Source organism: Anolis carolinensis, unplaced genomic scaffold (genome assembly GCF_035594765.1).
Source record: "Anolis carolinensis isolate JA03-04 unplaced genomic scaffold, rAnoCar3.1.pri scaffold_10, whole genome shotgun sequence".
In the NCBI taxonomy this organism is placed as follows: Eukaryota; Metazoa; Chordata; class Lepidosauria; order Squamata; family Dactyloidae; genus Anolis; species Anolis carolinensis.
Window position 1 is genome coordinate 26634190 of NW_026943821.1, and position 20500 is coordinate 26654689.

Sequence of the window (20500 nt, forward strand, 5' to 3'; positions counted from 1 at the left end):
AAATATGTTGTCGAAGGCTTTCATGGCCAGGATCACAGGGTTGTTGTGTGTCTTTCGGGCTGTGTGGCCATGTTCCAGAAGCATTCTCTCCTGACGTTTCGCCCACATCTATGGCAGGCATCCTCAGAGGTTGTGAGGTATGGAGAAAACTAAGCAAGGAAGGTGTGTGTGTGTGTATATATATGTCCACCTCACCCTTCCTTGCTTAGTTTTCTCCATACCTCACAACCTCTGAGGATGCCTGCCATAGATGTGGGCGAAACGTCAGGAGAGAATGCTTCTGGAACATGGCCACACAGCCCGAAAGACACACAACAACCCAATAAATAAATAAATAAATAAATAAAGGAGCGTGCTTTCCTTTGGGGGCGCTCCACGTGTTTCCCTCCCCGTTGGAAACAAATGGGAAAGGGGGCGTGGTTTCTCTTCCCTCCTCCCCCCCGCCCCGTTCCCCTTTTCCTGGCGCTCCGATTGGTCCGCGGGGCTGCCACTCCGCCGCCGAGAGCCACGCCCCCCTCCTCTGCCTCGTCCTGAAAATAAAGTCGTAGCGGGGGAGAAAGAGAGAGAGAGTCGGGTTGAGAAAGTGGAGGCGGAGGAAGAAGTAGGGAAAGCGGGTCCCATCGGGCGGCTGGCTCCGCGCAGAGCAGAGCAGAGCAGAGCAGAGCAGGGCAGGAGAGCGGGTCGGGGTCTCTTTGGGGGGTTCCGGGGAGAGGGCGCGGACTCTGACGCCGGTGATGCGTATTCCCGTAGACCCCAGCACCAGCCGGCGCTTCACCCCTCCCTCGGCGGCCTTCCCCTGCGGAAAGATGGGCGAGAACGGCGCCGCCACCCTCGGAAGCGGAGGCGGAGGAGGCGGAGGGGGGCTCGGCCTGGGGTCCGGAGCAGCCCGGGGCCGGACAGAGCCCCCCCGCTCCGTGGTCGACGTCCTGGCCGACCACCCCGGAGAGCTGGTCCGCACCGACAGCCCCAACTTCCTCTGCTCCGTCCTGCCCTCGCACTGGAGGTGCAACAAGACCCTCCCCGTCGCCTTCAAGGTAAGACCGACCTTGTAAGACCGATAGTGCTTCTCCTTCCAACTGCTCTGGACCAGAACTTATCCAGAACTTACAGTTTGTAATTGTGAGCCCTTGCCATGTTACAAAAGTAAGATAACTAAGCCTGCAAGATTTGAAAGGAAGGCAAACACTGATTCTGGAACAATGTCTGGAGAAATGGACAAAAGAACCATCACCTGGGCAAACTCAGCTAATCAGTAGACTTGAGCCCGATACAGTTTGACCAAAAGTGATTTGTAATGTTCAGTGGTCCATATCATGTAATTCCCCGAAAACAGAATGTGCTGGAAGGAGCCCGCGTGGAAGGAGCCTCCGGTGGCCTAGGCTAGGGGATTAAAGCCTCCTGACTTGAAGGTTGGGCTGCTGACCTGAAGGCTCCCAGGTTCGAATCCCACCCGGGGAGAGCGCGGATGAGCTCCCTCTCTCAGCTCCAGCTCCATGCGGGGACATTATTATTATTATTATTATTAAATTTTATTTGTACCCCGCTAGCATCTCCCGAAGGACTCGATGCGGCTTACAAAGGCCAAGGCCTCAACACACAATATAACAATACAAAACAAAAGGCAAATTAAAAGAATTAAACAGTATAAACCACAAGCAATAACAATACGCTAAACACAATAGAACTGGGCCGGGCCAGAGTAATGGGTACTGACATGAGAGAAGCCTCCCACAAGGATGGTAAAAAAAAACATCAAAAACATCCGGGCAATGTCCCCTGGGCAACGTCCTTGCAGACGGCCAATTCTCTCACATCAGAAGCGACTCAGGTTGCTCCTGACACGGAAAAAAAAAGCTGGTGTGGGGGGAGGGGGGAGGGGTCCGCCTCGACCCCCTTCGAGGACCCCAGCCCTTCACAGGGATCCAGGCAAGCCGTCCTCTCACTCCCTGGTCACTCTTGTCATCACTGGATGGATGGCCATCTGTCGGGGGTGCTTTGAGTGTCATCTTCATGCTTCTTGGCAGAGGGTTGGACTGGGTGGCCCACAGGCCTGTAGCCAGAGGGGTTTAGGGGTTCAACCCCACCCCCCGAAAATTTTCAGGTTTTTTTTTCTTGAGAAACTCCAAGTCGCTTCGGATGTGTGAGAATTGGCCGTCTGCAAGGACGTTGCCCAGGGGACATTGCCCGGATGTTTTTGATGTTTTTACAATCCTTTTGGGAGGCTTCTCTCATGTCCCCGCACGGAGAGCTGGAGCTGACAGAGGGAGCTTATCCGTGCTCCCCCCAGATTCTATATCTGAGGATGCCTGCCATAGATGTAGGCGAAACTGGATTGCTGTGAGTTTTCTGGGCTGTAATGGCCATCTTCCAGAAGCATTCTCTCCTGACATTTCTCCCACACCTCTGAGGACGCCTGCCATAGATGTGGGCGAAACTGGATTGCTGTGAGTTTTCTGGGCTGTAATGGCCATGTTCCAGAAGCATTCTCTCCTGACATTTATCCCACACCTCTGCCATAGATGTCTGCGAAACTGGATTGCTGCGAGAGTTGGCCGTCTGCAAGGACGTTGCCCAGGGGACGCCTGGATGTTTTTGATGTTTTCACCATCCTTGTGGGAGGCTTCTCTCGTGTCCCTAAATGGAGCTGGAGCTGAGAGAGGGAGCTCATCCGCGCTCTCCCCGGTTGGATTTGAACCTGGCAGCTTTCAGGTCAGCGACCCAACCTTCAGGTCACAAGGCTTTAACCCACTGCGCCACCGGGGGCTCCATTTTCAGGTTTTTAAAAAAATTGGTTTACTCATGAATTTTAACTGGTTAACCAAATCCCCATGCTGAGTCTAGGAGACAAATTAAGAGTCCCTCCAGAACTGCAAGCACCATCTCAAGCAAATATTGACAATTTATTCACACTGTCATTACTTGCAGCAATAGCCGATGTAGTGAAGCAACCAAGTTGGGTGGTGGTGTTTTATCTTATACGGAGCAATAAGGGTCTTTGGGCTGTAATAAATATGTTGTTGTGTTATGGAACTACTCTTCATGATTTGCTTAAAAAATCCAGGGAAGCCATCGTCCTCCCACTCAATGTGGTCCTGTATTCTCCATACAGCTCGGAAACCACACATTTCAGAGATGAACATGCCTTCTGTAGACCTGCATTGACCCACAGAAGGCATGTTGGTCACTGGGATGTTGTAGGAACATGGATCCAGGGAAGTCATTGTCCCACTCCTTATGGAACTGTAGAAGGCAAGCTGAATCCTTGTGTAGTTTCCAAGCTGTGTGGCTAAGCATTTTGCCACTCATAAGGATCCAGGGAAGTCTTAGAAGTCTCCACGTCAGATATAGAAGGCATGTTGATCACTGGAATCTGGTGTGGTTTCCAAACTGTATAGTAGTCAATGTATTCTATCAGTATTTTGCCACTCATAGGGATCCAGGGAAGGACTCATCCCACTCCATGTTGACCTACACAAGGCATGCTGATCACTGGAATCTGGTGTGGTTTCCAAACTGTCTAGTCAATGTCTTGTCCAAGGCTTTCATGGCCGGAATCACTGGGTTGTTGTGCCTTTTCCGGGCTGTATGGCTATGCACAACATCTCACTGTATAGTTAATGTATTCTAGCCGAATTCTGCCACTCATAGGGATCCAGGGAAGTCCTAGTCCCATTCCATGTCAAGCTATAGAAGACAAGCGGATCCCTTGCGTAGTTTCCAAGCTGTATGACCAGCATTTTGCTACTCATAGGGATCCAGGGAAGTAATTGTCCCACTCCAGGTCGAGCTATAGAAGGCATATTGTTGTGTGTTTTCCAAGCTGTATGGCCAATGCAATCTACTGTAGTAGCATTTTGCTGTTCATGGGAATATGGATCAAGGGAAGTCAATCCATCGCCCTACTCAATGTGGCCATGCATTGGCCATACAGCTTGGAAACAATATTCCAGTGCCTTCTCTAGATCTACATTGACCTGCAGAAGATGTGGTTTCCAGGCTGTATGGCCAATGCATTCTAGCAGCATTTTGCCATTCGTAGGAATATTTCCGCCTTGTTCCCTTTTTGGGGGAGATAAAGCGGGGTATTATTATTATTATTATTATTATTATTATTATAGTATATTAATATTATTAATAATAATAATAATAATAATAATATGGATCCAGGGAAGCCATTGTCCCACGGAAGGCATGTTGATCTCTGTTGTGTGGTTTCCAAGCTGTATGGCCAATGTGTTCTAGCAGCATTTTTATTATCATTATCATTATTATAGATTATTATTATTATTATTATTATTATTATTATTATTAATATTATTATTAATAATAATAATATTGATCCAGGGAAGCCATCGTTCCACGGAAGGCATATTGATCACTGTTGTGTAGTTTCCAAGCTGTATGGCCAATGTATTCTAGCATTATTATTATTATTATTATTATTATTATTATAGTATATTATTATTATTATTATTATTATTAATAATAATAATAATAATAATAATATGGATCCAGGGAAGCCATCGTCCCACGGAAGGCATGTTGGTGACTGTTGTGTAGTTTCCCAGCTGTATGGCCAATGTATTCTAGCATTATTATTATTATTATTATTGTATATTATTATTATTATTGTATATTATTATTATTGTATATTATTATTATTATTATTATTAATAATAATAATAATAATAATAATAATAATAATAATAATAATAATAATAAGGATCCAGGGAAGCCATCGTCCCAAGGAAGGCATGTTGATCACCGTTGTGTGGTTTCCAAGCTGTATGGCCAATGTGTTCTAGTAGCATTTCCTCCTGAAGTTTTGCCTGCATCTGTGGCTACTGTCATCTCCAGAGGACTGGTGAGAAAGGCAACACTGCAATATAAAATCCATATCACCTGCTTTGAACTGGATAATATAGCAGCATAGACTCAGATAATTCAGTCCAGATCATGGATAAGCACAAAGATCAAGACTCAGCAATGTATATTATATTATTAATATATTAGTGATGCGTGTTTTAATTGTTTATATGTTTAGACTCTTTTATATTTCGATGGATGTGTTTTTTTTCTGTGCCTGCAAGGTATTGAATTTTTGTCGAATTTTGTAAGCCGCCTTGAAGACCTCACAACCTCTGAGGATGCCTGCCATAGAGGTGGGCGAAACGTCAGGAGAGAATGCTTCTGCAACATGGCCAGACAGCCTGGAAAATGCACAACAACCCAGACACGAGCTCTAGTTTCCAGTGAGTTTTCCGGGCTGTATCATGGCCATGTTCCAGAAGCATTCTCTTCTGACGTTTCGCCCACCTCTATGGCAGGCATCCTCAGAGGTTGTGTTGAAAGGGTGGCTTGATTTGAGCCTTGTAAATAAATGTAGACTACAAAGAACGAATGCGGCTTGACACCACTTTCTGAAATGTTATAGAACCCGGGAAGTGTAGTAATTTGGGAAGATAAAGCTTGCCAGGTTCCTATTAGAGTTAAAGCGATGTCAACCCGCATTCATTGTACAGTGTAGACACACTAAGTATTAAAAAAAACCCGAAAGTGTCCCATTGAGTTCAGCCTGGTTTTCTTCTGAGTTTAAAAGCCGCATTCGGCCTTTTCTGTGTCAAATAAACAAATAAACGAAAACTAAACTATGAAGATTCGTTACTGACAGGAAAATAGAAATATGGAAGTAATTAAAGATATAATCGGAATGGTGCACGATTTAAATGTTGTTGTTTATAGTTTGATAATTTAAATGTTGTCCTTGTTGTTTTGATGCATGCAAAGCATTGGGTTTTGCCATTGGTTATGTTGGGAACCCTGAGAGGTGAGGAAAACGGTATAGAAGTGCAATAAATAACAAAAATAAAGATATAATAGGCTTTTCAGAGACATTTCAACGCTTTCTGCCCAGTCAGGGGTCCAAATATAAAAAATAAATCCCACCCCAAAACATCATCAATTATTAATATTAATATTATTAATACCCCGTTTTTTCCTCCTCACAAGGAGACTCAAAGCGGTATAAACATTAATTAAGGTGTTAAGCTTTCTTTGGGAGCAAGAAAACAAAATCGAGTAAACCAGCTCAAGGCAGAAAATCCCAAAATATCAGATAACTGGTTTATCTGAGTCCACACTGCCATATAATCCGGTTCAAAGCAGATAATGCGGGGTTTTATTCACTTATATGGAAGGGGCCCAAGCCTCCTCTGAGCCTGACTTTGACGCTTCCGAACTATAACTCTGGCTTTGGCTCCCCGAAACCCAATCCGCGTTAAGTGGTCCGTGTAGACCCACGCGGTGCAGTTTGGCTGCATTATCCGGCTCTACACTGACTATACAATCCCGCTTTAGGCTGCAGTGTCAATCCAGACAAAGCCGGGAAGGGCTTTTCAGTCGGATGCGAATTAAGAAAGGACTTTCATCTTCCCTTAGGAATTTAAATCCGGCTTCAGAAACCCTCGCCCTGTTAACTGAACTGGGAATAATAATAACAATAATAATTAATAATAATAATAATAATAATAATAATAATAATTCCCGGGAGTCCCTTCATCCCAAAGCCATACTCCTTCCCTCCCTTTCTCTCGGTTCCTCTCCTCCCTTCACGCCAACTGGAGCCGAATTCCCACCAAAAAACCGGGATCTCTTAATTCGGATCGTTTGCTCTGCGGATCCAGTTCCATTGGTGGCCAATATCTCGAGTTGAATTCGGAAGTCCAGATTGTTTTGTTGCAGCCGGGCGAGTCTTGCCTGCTGCTTAGATTCATCTCAAGAGATGCCCCCTATTATTATTATTATTATTATTATTATTATTATTATTATTATTATTATTATTATTATTATTATTATTATTATAAATAATAATAATAATAATAATAATAATAATAATAATAATCGTCTCTGGGATTCGTCTCTGAATATCAGGTTCTTCCAAAGGGTCTGGGATATTAGATGTATTAGATGCAGGAAAGAAAGAAGGAAAGAAGGGAAGAAGGAAGGAAGGAAGGAAAGGAAAGGAAGAAAGAAGGGAGGAAAGAAGGGAGGGAGGAATGAAGGAAGAAGGAAGGAAAGAAAGAAAGAAAGGAAGGAGAGGAAGAAAGAGAGAAGGAAAGAAGGAAGGAAGGAAATGAAGAAAAGGAAAAGAAGGAAGAAAAGAAGGGAGGGAGGAAGCGAGGGAGGAAGGAAAGAAAAAAGGAAGGAAGGAAGGAAAAAAAGAAAGGAAGGAAAGAAGGGAGGGAGGAATGGAAGAAGGAAGGAAAGAAAGAAAGGAGAGAAAGAAAGAGAAGGAAAGAAGGAAGGAAGGAAAGGAAGAAAAGAAAAAGAAGGGAGAAAAGAAAAAAGGAAGGAAGGAAAGAAAGAAAGAAAGAAAAAGAAAAAAGGAAGGAAAGAAGGGAGGGAGGAATGAAGGAAGAAGGAAGGAAAGAAAGAAAGAAAGAAAGGAGAAAAGGAAAGAGAGAGAGAAAGAAGGAAGGAAGGAAAGGAAGAAAAGAAAAAGAAGGGAGGGAGGGAGCGAGGGAGGAAGGAAAGAAAGAAAAAAGGAAGGAAAGAAAGAAAGAAAGAAAGAAGGAAAGAAGGGAGGGAGGAATGAAGGAAGAAGGAAGGAAAGAAAGGAGAAAAAGAAAGACAGAAGGAAGGAAGGAAGGAAGGAAGGGAAGGAAGGGAAGGAGGAATGAAGGCAGGAAAGAAAAGGAAGAAGGAAGAAAGGAAGGACAGAAAGAAAGGAGAGAGGGAGGGAGCGAGGAAGGAAGGAGAGAAAAAAAGACAGAAGTAAGGAAAGAAGGAAGGAAGGAAAGGAAGGAAAGAAAAAAGGGAGGAAAGAAGGGAGGGAGGAATGAAGGAAGGAAAGAAAGAAAGGAGAAAAAGACAGAAGGAAAGAAGGAAGGAAGGAAGGAAGGAAAGAAAAAGAAGGAAGAAAAGAAGGGAGGGAGCGAAAGAGGGAGGAAGGAAAGAAAAGAAAGAAGGGAGGAAGGGAAGAAGGGAGGAGGAAAGGAAGACAAAAAGTGGGGAGAAACCCAGGCGAAGGTGAAGAACTCTCTCTGTCCGCGGCAATCGAACCTCTCTGAGCGAAGGTCCTGATTGTTTTTATTGACCATTAAAAACCCAGAAAACCAAGCCAACTGGGAGCGTTTTAAAGGGAACCAGTGGGGTGTGGGGTGTGGGGCGGGCGAGAGGTTTTGGGGGAAGCCCTTCCTTGAAACCTTCGGTCTGCTGTCCTTTCGGTTAAATTAGAACAAACTCCAACGCTCCTCTGAGAACATTTGCATTTTGCAGGCGACCCGTCCGGTTATTTCCGAATGGCGAAGCCAGGCTTGCAAGGCAAAGAAAGCCCTTCTTCTCCCTTGAAACTATTTTTTTTCTAGTTTTATCCAAATCAGAAATAATCTGCTCTCTCTCCCCCCAAACCCTGTAGGATTTTAATTTTTATTCTAAAAATCTGTCGGGACTATTTCGATCTCAGATCTCTGGCAGTGTAGACTCATATAATACAATTTAAAGCAGACAATGTGGATTATATGGCAGTGTAGACTCATATATTCCAGTTCAAAGCAAATAATGTGGTTTATATGGCAGTGTAGACTCATATATTCCAGTTCAAAGCAGACAATGTGGTTTATATGGCAGTGTAGACTCATATAATCCGGTACAAAGCAAATAATGTGGTTTATATGGCAGTGTAGACTCATCCAATTCAAAGCAAATTATGTAATTATATGGCAGTGTAGACTCATATAATTAAATTCAAAGCAAATAATGTGGATTATATGGCAGTGTAGACTCATACAATCCAGCTCAAAACCAATAATGTGGATTATATGGCAGTGTAGACTCTTATAATCCAGTTCAAAACCAATAATGTGAATTATATAGCAGTGTAGACTCATATAATCCAGCTCAAAACCAATGATGTGGATTATATGGCAGTGTAGACTCATATCATCCAATTCAAAGCAAATTATGTAACTATATTGCAGTGTAGACTCATATAACCCAGTTCAAAGGAAATAACGTGGATTATATGACAGTGTAGACTCATATAATCCAGCTCAAAACCAATAATGTGGATTACATGGCAGTGTAGACTCATATAATCCAGTTCAAAGCCAATACTGTGGATTATATGGCAGTGTAGACTCATACAATCAAGTTCAAAACCAATAATGTGGATTATATTTAATATTATTATTATTATTATTCATAATTTGGATTATATGGCAGTATAGATCCATTGCCAGTTTACATTGCCATATAAAATCCAGATTATCTGCTTTGAGCTTAATTTTATGACAATGTAGATCTAGCCTTGGCTTACTCTATGGCATCTGGACATTATTCCCAATGTTTTCAGTGGGATCTCTTTTTTCTTCTTCCCCTGATTTGAATCCATGGCTTTGTGACCCATCCTCTGGAGCAGCCCAACCAGCCTCCTTCTGCCTGACATCCCTTCAAATGTGTCTAAATAGCTCTGCTCCATCCGCTACATCTCAGTCTTTTCTCCAGGCTGAACCTAACCAGTTCCCTCTGCCTTCGGATCCGCCCACCTTTTGAAGTCCTGGCCAAATTTGTGGAGATCACTGGCAACTCCCCCCAAAATATGACTGCAGATTTGGTTCAGGGCCCTGCCAAATTTGCAGCCTTTTAAATCATCTGGGTGATTAAAAGTGTCAGCATTTGGGCTGGAAGCGGATTGGGGCCTTTTGTGGAGGAAGACCTCCAAACAACACGTCTGGTGGGGCCAAATAAATGCTCCATCCATGTTTTAGGGCGGCAAGGCCTTCACTGGTTTATTGGACTGGTTTATTTAAAAATGAAAACAATTTTAACCAACGTAAACCTATCAGGATTTCAATGGAAAGTGTGGGCCTGCTACTGGCCAATGAGATAGTCAAGTTAAGTAGGATTGTTGTTGTTGTTGTTGTTGTTGTGTGCCTTCAAGTCATCTCAGACTATGGCCGAGCCTAAGTCTAAAATTCATTATTTATTTACTGCATTTATTTACTACATTTATATCCCACCCTTCTCACCCCGAAGGGGACTCAGAGCAGCTATATGTACATCTATATATATAAATGAGTGATGGCATCACGGCGACCCACAAAACAACAAAACTACAGGCCCCCCCAACCTCGAAATTAGACAACACAACCCATCATCCATGCCTCTAGGTTGATACAACAAAAAGAAAAGAAAAATAAAGTCCTAATTAGAGGGAGAGGAATAATTGCTTTTATCCAATTGCTGCCAGTTAGAAGGCTAAGCTCCGCCCACTTGGTCTCCTAGCAACCAACTCAGCCAAGGGACAGCCAGGGTTCAGTTAGGGGACAGGCAGATTTAGGCCTCACTTAGGCTTCTTCCACAGATTATCTAATTTGCAATGGATTATATGGCAGTGTAGACTCAAGGCCCTTCCACACAGCTATATAACCCATTTATAATCTTATATTATCTGCTTTGCACTGGATTATCTTGACTCCACACTACCATATAATCCACTTCAGTGTGCATTTTATACAGCTGTGAAGAAGGGGCCTCATATAATCCAGTTCTAAGCAGATAATATAAGATTATCAATATACAATATACAATTCCTCAATACTTTATTTCCCATACCACCATACTTCGCCACAGCAACGCGTGGCCGGGCACAGCTAGTACAATATATTATATTATTAGCATAACACAATATTAGCATTATATATTACTATATTGAACTATACCACTATACTATTATATAATATGTAATATATAAGATATAATTAATATTATTATATGGTATTACTATTAGTATTATATTGTATAAAATAATATTATTATCAATATTATATGTATATACAATATATTATATTATTAAAACTGATATAAAAATATTATATTATAAAACTGAGGGCGGGGGCCAGGTAAATGACCTTGGAGGGCTGCATCCGGCCCCCAGGCCTTAGTTTGGGGACCCCTGGATTAACTAGTAAAGCAGAACTAGAAATGGCCATCAGCCAAAACAAAATAAAACTATTTTAGACTATTATCCTATCCCCACCTATCTATTTCCCCTGGTTTCCTAGTTTCATTAAATTCAGTACAGTAGAGTCTCACTTATCCAACATAAACGGGCCCTTGGATAAGCGAATATGTTGGATAATAAGGAGGGATTAAGGAAAAGCCTATTAAACATCAAATTAGGTTATGATTTTACAAATTAAGCACCAAAACATCATGTTATACAACAAATTTGACAGAAAAAGTAGTTCAATACGCAGTAATGCTATGTAGTAATTACTGTATTTACTCAGGATGTATTGAAAACATTGACTACAAAAATGCCTTGGATAATCCAGAACCTTGGATAAGTGAGACTCTAGTGTATTTCTGAACAGATATATATTGGATGGTGGTCTTGGACTACACCCCTCTGCACAATTATATGGGAGCAAAAACTCCAGGTTGAGTGGGTTGCTGTGAGTTTTCCAGGCTGTCTGGCGATGTTCTCCTGACGTTTCACCCACATCTATGGCAGGCGTCCTCAGAGGTTGTGAGGTCTGTTGGAAACTAGGCAAGTGGTTTATATATTTCTGAACTTTGGGTTGCTGTGAGTTTTTCAGGCTGTCTCAGGCCATGTTCCAGAAGCACTCTCTCCTGACGTTTCTCCCACATCTATAGCAGGCATCCCCAGAGGTTGTGAGGTCTGTTGGAAACTAGGCAAGTAGTGTATATATTTCTGAACTTTGGGTTGCTGCGAGTTTTCCAGGCTGTCTGGTCATATTCCTGAAGCATTCTCTCCTGACGTTTCGCCCACATCTATAGCAGGCATCCCCAGAGGGGATTTTTGTTCAACAATAAATGTGAATTCTTCTTCATAGAAAAATAAGACATTCCCTGAAAATAAGACCTAGCACAACTTTGGGAGTAAAAATTAATATAAGACACTGTCTTATTTTGGGGAAAACAGGGTATATATATATATATATATATATATATATATGACCACTTGTCTAGTTTCCAGTAGACCTCACAACCTCTGAGAATGCCTGCCATAGATGTGGGAGAAATGTCAGGAGAGAATGCTTCTGGAACATGGCCAGATAGGTTAGAAAACTCACAGCAAGCCAATGAGTCCAGCTATAAAACCTTAAAAATCTTGAATTATTAAGCAAGATTGTACTCATGAGTTTCAATAGGAGCCGTGTAAGTGAGCATATGTTCAATGTGCCATTGGAATCCATGGGGCCGAGAGTGCTGCTTAACGGTTGTCTGCATGGAATCCTTGTTGGAGATCCCAGCCGGAGCCAAGTTCAATTGGCAGGCCCCCGAGTTAAGAGCTCAGCTGTTTATTATTTTGAGGCTATTTTGGTCCTCTTATGTTGCTCTCGTACAGAATGAAAGAGACACTGTCAACCATGGCTTTGGCTTTAAACAGAAGGAGGGGACTTTAGCTTTTTTCCGCCCCCCCCCCCCCCCCCAAATGGCGAGGATATGAGCCAGATGCAGTCAAATGCTTTTCAAGCTGCATTGATTTCCACCCGAGGATTAAACACATTTTTTCATTCTTTCCTCCTGAAATCGATAGGAGTTTTTGAAAAGGCTTCGCTTTGGAAGAAATTGCAGCCCTTGAAGTGATTTCTGCTCCTTTGTTCCCCTTCTTTCCTTCTTTCTTTCGCTCTGAAGATTGAAAGGCTTGCAAATTTACTTCAGTTGAATCAGTTAGAAGGTAGATACAGACCTACCCCCAAAATAAGACCTATCCTCAAAATAAGACCTACTCCAAAAATAAGACCTACCCCAAAAATAAGACCTACTCCGAAAATAAGACCTAATCCCAAAATAAGACCTACTCTGAAAATAAGACCTACCCCGAAAATAAGACCTACCCCGAAAATAAGACCTACTCTGAAAATAAGACCTACCCTGAAAATAAGACCTACTCCGAAAATAAGACCTACTCCGAAAATAAGACCTACCCTGAAAGTAAGACCTACCCCCAAAATAAGACCTACTCTGAAAATAAGACCTACTCTGAAAATAAGACCTACCACGAAAATAAGACCTACCCTCAAAATAAGACCTACCCCGAAAATAAGACCTACCCCGAAAATAAGACCTACCCCGAAAATAAGACCTACCCCAAAAATAAGACCTACTCTGAAAATAAGAACTACCCCAAAAATAAGACCTACCCCAAAAATAAGACCTACTCTGAAAATAAGACCTACTCTGAAAATAAGAACTACCCCGAAAATAAGACCTACCCTGAAAATAAGACCTACCCCGAAAATAAGACCTACCTAAAAAAAGCTAATTTGGAAAATTTTATTTATTTCTTTATTTATTTACAGTATTTATTTTCCGCCCTTCTTTCTCACCCTGAAGGGGACTCAGGGCGGATCACATTGTTACACATATAAGGCAAACATTCAATGCCATATGAACATAGAACAGAGACAGAGACAGACGCAGAGGCAATTTAAACCTTCTCCAGCTTCCAGAGGGTATGCTTGATTCTGGCCACAGGGGGAGCAGCTGCTTCATCATCCACTGCGACGGCAACTTCCTCATTCCAACGGCAGCTGGGTGATTTTTATGGTGTCATAAATTAGCCTCCCCACATAAAAGTGGTACCTAAATTTCCTACTTGATAGATGCAACTATCTTTCGGATTGCTTAGGTCAGCTATATTTTATTTTTAATTGTCGGGTGCTCACCCCGACACGGGCTGGCCTCGAACTCATGACTTCTTGGTCAGAGTGATTTATTGCAGCTGGCTGCTAACCAGTTTGCGCCACAGCCCGGCCCCCTGAAATAATAATAAGACATCCCCTGAAAACAAGTCCTATCAGTAAGTGTCCACAGGATGTTATTGCGTGCAGCTACTTTGTGCTTGGTATTCACACAATGTTTTCTCAATGTTAGTGTTTGATCTAAGGTGACGGCAAGTTATTTAATTCTTGGCCCTCCCAGGTAACTTTCAATTTCCTGTTGGCTGGAATGACACCCTGGGTTGCAACCTGACGTTTGGGCAGGATAATTTTCTGGGTGAATTGTGCTGCAATTTACACTGCAATATAATTAACCAAAACCGCATTATATGGCCAATGTAGATGGAACCGCAGTGTGTATATATGCATGTTGTTATGGATTTTCTGCCACAGAGATCTGAAATGTCTGAGCCCTGAACATTCAGGACATTCATTCTAAACCCAGCCCTTCTTGCCTCCTGCTGATGTTATCCAGGTGGTGGCCCTTGGAGACGTCCCCGACGGGACCGTGGTGACCGTCATGGCCGGCAACGACGAGAACTATTCCGCCGAGCTCCGGAACGCTTCTGCGGTGATGAAAAACCAAGTGGCCAGGTTTAATGACCTTCGCTTTGTTGGACGGAGCGGCCGAGGTAAGAGGATCAGAGGGAAACAAACGGCAATCAAAGTTTGAGAGATCGTCAAAGGTTGGTCTAGGAAACGAATATTCCACGAGTGTGGCTTTGCATGCGGGAGGGATGGAATTTGTAATTTCACATCTCGCTGGGGACGAAATCCTGGGACCTTTTATCTGCAAAGCACATGTTCGCCTACAGCGTTACAGCTCTTCATCAGAACCCCTTCCACAAAGAGGTGCTAGATGTGTGGCTACTAAAATAGCAGTCTCTGGTAGAGTTGTGCATGAATCCCGTTTTCCTTCGTTACATCCATTTTCTAGTTACTTTCGTTACCTTCGGGAGCACGTTACAGGAAGCCCCCTCCCGGTTACGATATGAAAGCAAGTAGGAGCCAATCACAGCTCCTCATTTGCTTTTGTGAGCAGCCTCCTTGCCTTGGAACATGCATGTGGTTTGCAGGCCCAGAAAGCGTGCCTGCCTGCCTGCCTGCAGCTGAGCACCTCCTCTAGAGTAAGAAACAGGCTGCTTTTTGTGAGCAGCCTCCTTGCCTTGGAAAATGCATGTGTCGTGCAGGCCCAGAAAACATGCGCACCGGCCGGCCTGCAGCCAAGCGCCTTCTCTCGAGTAAGAAACAGATAAGAAGCCTCCTTAAAGTGCACAACTGCCTGCAGCTGAGCGCCGATCCTCTAGAACAGAAGAGCTTAAATGCCTAAAATGATGGGAAGGGGAGCCTGTGAAGCCCTCCTGATTTCCCAAAATACGGATCGGGGTACCCACCGAAAGCCGGGACACGAAACGGGTCAAGGTTTACCCCGAAAGCACAACCCTAATCTCTGGCTCTGTTGAGAAGTCCAAACAGATGTACAGAAAACAGGATTGGGCCAGGGCCGGGATCTAACCCCTATTCCAGGGGTCCCCAAACTAAGGTCCATGGGCCGGATGCGGCCCTCCAAGGTCATTGATCTGGCCCCTGTCCTAAACTTTAGACATGGGGTTGACCTAAATCTACCTGGTCTTTGGAGGTCTCTTTGCTTATCTATGGTCTTATAAGATCGTCTAAATGGTCTTTGGAGGTCTCTTTGCTTAGCTACGGCCTTATGAGACCATCTAGATGGCTTTTGGAGGTCACTTTTCTTACCTGTGGTCCTTTCTTACCTGTGGTCCTATGAGACCGTCTAGATGGCTTTTGGAGGTCTCTTTGCTTAGCTACGGCCTTATGAGACTATCTAGATGGCTTTTGGACATCACTTTCCTTACCTGTGGTCCTATGAGACTGTCTAGATGGCTTTTGAGGGTCCCGTTCCTTATCTATGCTCTTAGGAAACCATCTAGATCGTCTTTGAGGGTCCCTTTCTTTATCTATGGTCTTCTGACAGCTTTATGAGATCATCTAGATAGGCTTTGAGGGTCCCTTTCCTTACCTGTGGTCCTATGAGACCGTCTAGATGGCTTTTGGAGGTCACTTTCCTTACCTATGGTCCTATGAAACCATCTAGATGGCCTTTGAGGGTCCCTTTCCTTATCTATGTTCTTCTGATGGCTTTATGAGATCATCTTGATGGCCATTGAGGGACTCTTTCCTTACCTATGGTCTTATGAGACCATCTAGATGGCTTTTGGAGATCTCTTAGCTTAGCTACGGCCTTATGAGACCATCTAGATGGCTTTTGGAGGTCACTTTCCTTACCTATGGTCTTCTGAGACCACTTAGATGGTCTTTGGAGGTCTCTTTGCTTACCTATGGTCTTGGGAGATCGTCTAGATCAGGGGTCCCCAAACTAAGGCCCATGGGCTGGATGCGGCTCTCCAAGGTCCTTGACCTGGCCCCTGTCCTAAACTTTAGACTTGACCTAAGTCTGCAACGACTTGAAGGCACACAACAACAACACTCCTAATTTTGGGCTATTTCATCATAGTCCTGCCCCCCAGCAGTCTGAGGGACCGTGAACCGGCCCTCCACTGAAAAAGTGTGAGGACCCCTGCCCTCTTCATTTGCTGATTTGGGGCCATTTTAAGGGCCGGCTTCCTCTGCAAACTCGCCCCTTCCACAAAGAGGGTCCCACTGTAGCCTCGTGGGCATCCGGCCAACTTTTCTCCCAGCTTTTTGAATGTATACATGCAAACCGTCAAGGGATTTTGGCTCCTCGGCATTAGGGCCGAGTGATCTTAAGAATGATTTGCGTGTAATAACTGTTTACTTGTTGCTCTCTATGAAACCCAAATAGTTTACATTCTTCTGTGTATTTCCGCTTTCCTGTTGGCTTTTTTCCCAAGTGGCAGGCAGGCTTTCTTTCACCCCCCTTCCCAAAAAACTCCCACTTAACTGCTTGCAGGTTGATGAATGGAAAATGTTTTGCTTTTATGAATTAAGCTTTCATTTCTGTACTCAATTATTTGCTTAAGTCTCCTCCCTCTCGCCCCGTCCTTGTTTTTTTCTCCTTCTTCTTTCCATTTCTCCCCCTTCCGCAAATTTCCAAACCGAACATAACTCCATCTGAACTCTTGAATTCATTAAGGCCCCTCCGCCCACCCGCCCGGGTCTCCATGTCTGGGCTACGAAATTACAGTAGTCTGGAGTCTTGGAGGGGCTTGTGCCGAGTTCGATTTCAAGCCCCAAACAACGGGTTTTGGTCCAAGCCCAACGAAGCCAGCAGAGCTTTCTCTAACCTTTTATCTTCAAGACAATAATATTATTTACAATATGAATGGGTTCTTGAGTAAGTAAACTCAACATAAATCACCCACTTTTATACAAAATAGAAAATAAACAAGTTCAGTAAATAATTTGAATATTAAATTAGTTATAGTGTTTGAATTCACAGTAATCACACACAATGTTGTACGGATTTTGTATGAATCAACTGCACCATGACCGGTTTCGGCCTTATTCCAGGCCTTCTTCTGGTGGTCTGAAATTATTATATACATCAACATATGGATATATTTGTAGCATATGGTGATGTACAGTAGAGTCTCACTTATCCAACATTATTATTATTATTATTATTATTATTATTATTATTATTATTATTATTATTATTATTCTGCACACCAACAGAATCAGGCCAGAACATGGGAGCACCCTAGGTCATGGGACCATGTATGAACTTATATATATGAATACAGTAGACTCTCACTTATCCAACACTCACTTATCCAACGTTCTGGATTATCTAACACATTTTTATAGTCAGTGTTTTCAATATATTGTGATATTTTGGTGCTAAATTCATAAATAAAATAATTACTACATAGCATTACTGCGCATTGAATTACTTTTTCTGTCAAATTTGTTGTATAACATGACGTTTTGGTGCTTAATTTGTAAAATCATAACCTAATTTGATGTTTAATAGGCTTTTCCTTAATCCCTCCTTATTATCCAACATTCTGCCGGCCCATTTAGCTTGGATAAGTGAGACTCTACTGTAATACATACTCCCTGTGGTTCGAGGGGGAATGCAACCTCATTCAAACAAGAGATGAAACACTATTAAAAGACATACAACAAGATAAAATATATTATTGGATATTGTCTAGTTTTTTTCAAGACATCGATTGCTATGCTGATAGTTCTTTTGCCACTGAACAGGAATGTAAATCTGTATCAGGTGTAATTGTAACATTTTCTGGTAATATGTTAGTATGGCGATCTCGAAAACAGAACAATGGCAAAATAATGCTAAGTCGGAAAGCAAAGATAGAACAATTGATTGAAAAATGTGGACTTACTGGCCCACTGATAAAATGCATATTAAAATAAAAAAATAATATGTGTTTGGCAGGCAGAAGGTTCCAGATTCAATCCCTATCATTCCCAAGTAAAGGGATCACATCATAGTCAGCTTTGGAAACCTTATCCTTTGGCTATTAGCTCTGCTGAAAGAGATTTTAAAAGCTATAATCTAAAAAAAGTAATTTTCCACTCTGCCTAGGTTTTGAAGCCACAGTGTGTTTACATTTCCATCCTTGGGCTCATGCATGTTTCTCCTTTCCTTGCTTTTTAGGAAAAAGCTTTACGTTGACCATTACGGTCTTCACCAACCCCACCCAAGTGGCCACTTACCACCGTGCCATCAAAGTGACCGTCGACGGACCCCGGGAGCCACGAAGTAAGTGATATACCTTGGCTTGTGCATTCGTTGGTTTGCTTTGAGTGGAAATGTGTGGCACATGGGCTTTTGAGTCTCATCAAGACTGTTTGGTGGCATCTGTGAGGGATGGATGCCATGGTGGTGTTATTCTATAATAGGGCTTCCCTGTGATGGAGAGTTGTGGCTGAAACGAGGCTTTATTTGGATAGTATTTACGGAGTTCCTTCCTTGCAGGATACTCCTGAGATCAGTTTTGGTATGTGGTGTTCTGAGGGAGTGTGGGCAAACTCGTTGGCTTGGCGAGTTGCCAATGGGGAATATGAAAGCCAGCCATACAAAGAGAGTACTTTTTGTGGTGGAAGCTGTTCTGTAAAGTCTATCTATGCACATACTTTGGAGAAGAAGGGAATTTATGAAGCAGTATAGGTTCAGTGGGTGACATTGTAAACAATCAGGCCTATAGATAAGTTAATAGTTGGTGTATTTTGGTGCCTACTGTCTGATCAAGTGGCTTTACACTCATTGTCCAGAATAGCTGGACAGTATACTTGCTAATGGCCATTTCTGTTGGAGAATTCTTGAAGTTGTAATTATCCTTCTGGGAACCTCTGCCTTTGATGGCATATGCTGTTGACCTAGCAGCCCTGAAAGACAGTTGCATCTGTCAAGTAGGGAAAATTTAGGTACGCTTTATGCGGGAGGCTAATTTAACTAATCTACAACATCATAAAACTGCTCACGAGGAAAAGAATGAGGAAGAACAGCCACCAATGGACGGTGAAGCAACAGCTCCCCCTGTGGCCGGAATCGTGAAGCTGGAAAGATGTTAAAATGCCTCTGTGTCTGTCTAAAACTGAATGTTGTTTGTCTGTTGGCATTGAATGTTTGCCATATATGTGTTCATTGTAATCCGCCCTGAGTCCCCTTTGGGGTGAGAAAGAAGGGCGGAATATAAATACTGTAAATAAATAAATAAATAAATATGCAGAGGATTGGTTTCAGCTGCCACCAGAAATATGTGTTAGACAGATCACCTCCCATTGACACCAATATATGGAGGATTCGAACTCGTATTAGGATATTTAGAGAGTTAAACGAGACACTTTATGTGAGGAAAAACAAGAAGTTGTTTTTTTATTTGAACTTACTGTATATACTTGAGTATAAGCCTAGTTTTTCAGCTCTTTTTTAGGGCTGAAAAAGCTTCACTCGGCTTATACTCGAGTGAGGGTCCTGATTGGCTTCTATTCAGGTCGGCTTATACTTGAGCATATAGGTATTCAGAGTTGCACAGTCTTATCTTATTAAAGTCTTATTATTATCTTAAATTACAGTTTTACATAAATATTCAAAAACATTTAACCTACTGATGCCTCAAATAATGCAATTTTATTAATATCTATTTTTATTTTTGAAATTGACACGTAGCTGTTGCATTTCCCGCCTGCGTCTTATACTCAAGTCAATAAGTTTTCCCAGTTTTTGTGGTAAAATTAGGTGCCTCGGTTTATATTCGGGTCGGCTTATACTTGAGTGTATATGGTAAATATAGATCCATGTACAGTAGAATCTCACTTATCCAACATAAACGGGCTGTCAGAATGTTAGATAAGCGAATATGTTGGATAATAAGGAGGGGTTAGGGAAAAGCCTATTAAACATCAAATTAGGTTATGATTTTAGAAATTAAGCACCAAAACATCATGTTAGACAACAAATTTGACAGAAAAAGTAGTTCAATAGGCAGTAATGCTACGTAGTAATTACTGTATTTACGAATTTAGCACCAAAATATCACGATGTATTGAAAACATTGACTACAAAAATGCGTTGGATAATCCAGAATGTTGGATAAGCGAGTGTTGGATAAGTGAGATTCTACTGTATTTTATTTTTGAAATTGACCCATAGTTGCTGCCTTTCCCACCCTTGTCTTGTACTCGAGTCAATACGTTTTCCCAGTTTTTGTGGTAAAATTAGGTGCCTCGGCTTATATTCGGGTCGGCTTATACTTGAGTATATACGGTACATATAGATC

General features: G+C 42.5%; 1 protein-coding gene across 1 annotated transcript in view; it reads left to right on the plus strand.

The window, feature by feature from the left end:
- Window positions 1-596: 596 nt before the first annotated feature.
- The window catches only part of runx3 (RUNX family transcription factor 3), a 65374-nt gene continuing 45470 nt past the window's right edge, over window positions 597-20500 (plus strand). The window contains exons 1-3 of the mRNA XM_062962349.1: window positions 597-1034; window positions 14227-14383; window positions 18376-18480. Of these exons, the coding sequence (XP_062818419.1) occupies window positions 735-1034; window positions 14227-14383; window positions 18376-18480 (562 nt within the window). The 5' untranslated portion in view covers window positions 597-734. The remainder of the gene's footprint in view (window positions 1035-14226; window positions 14384-18375; window positions 18481-20500) is intronic.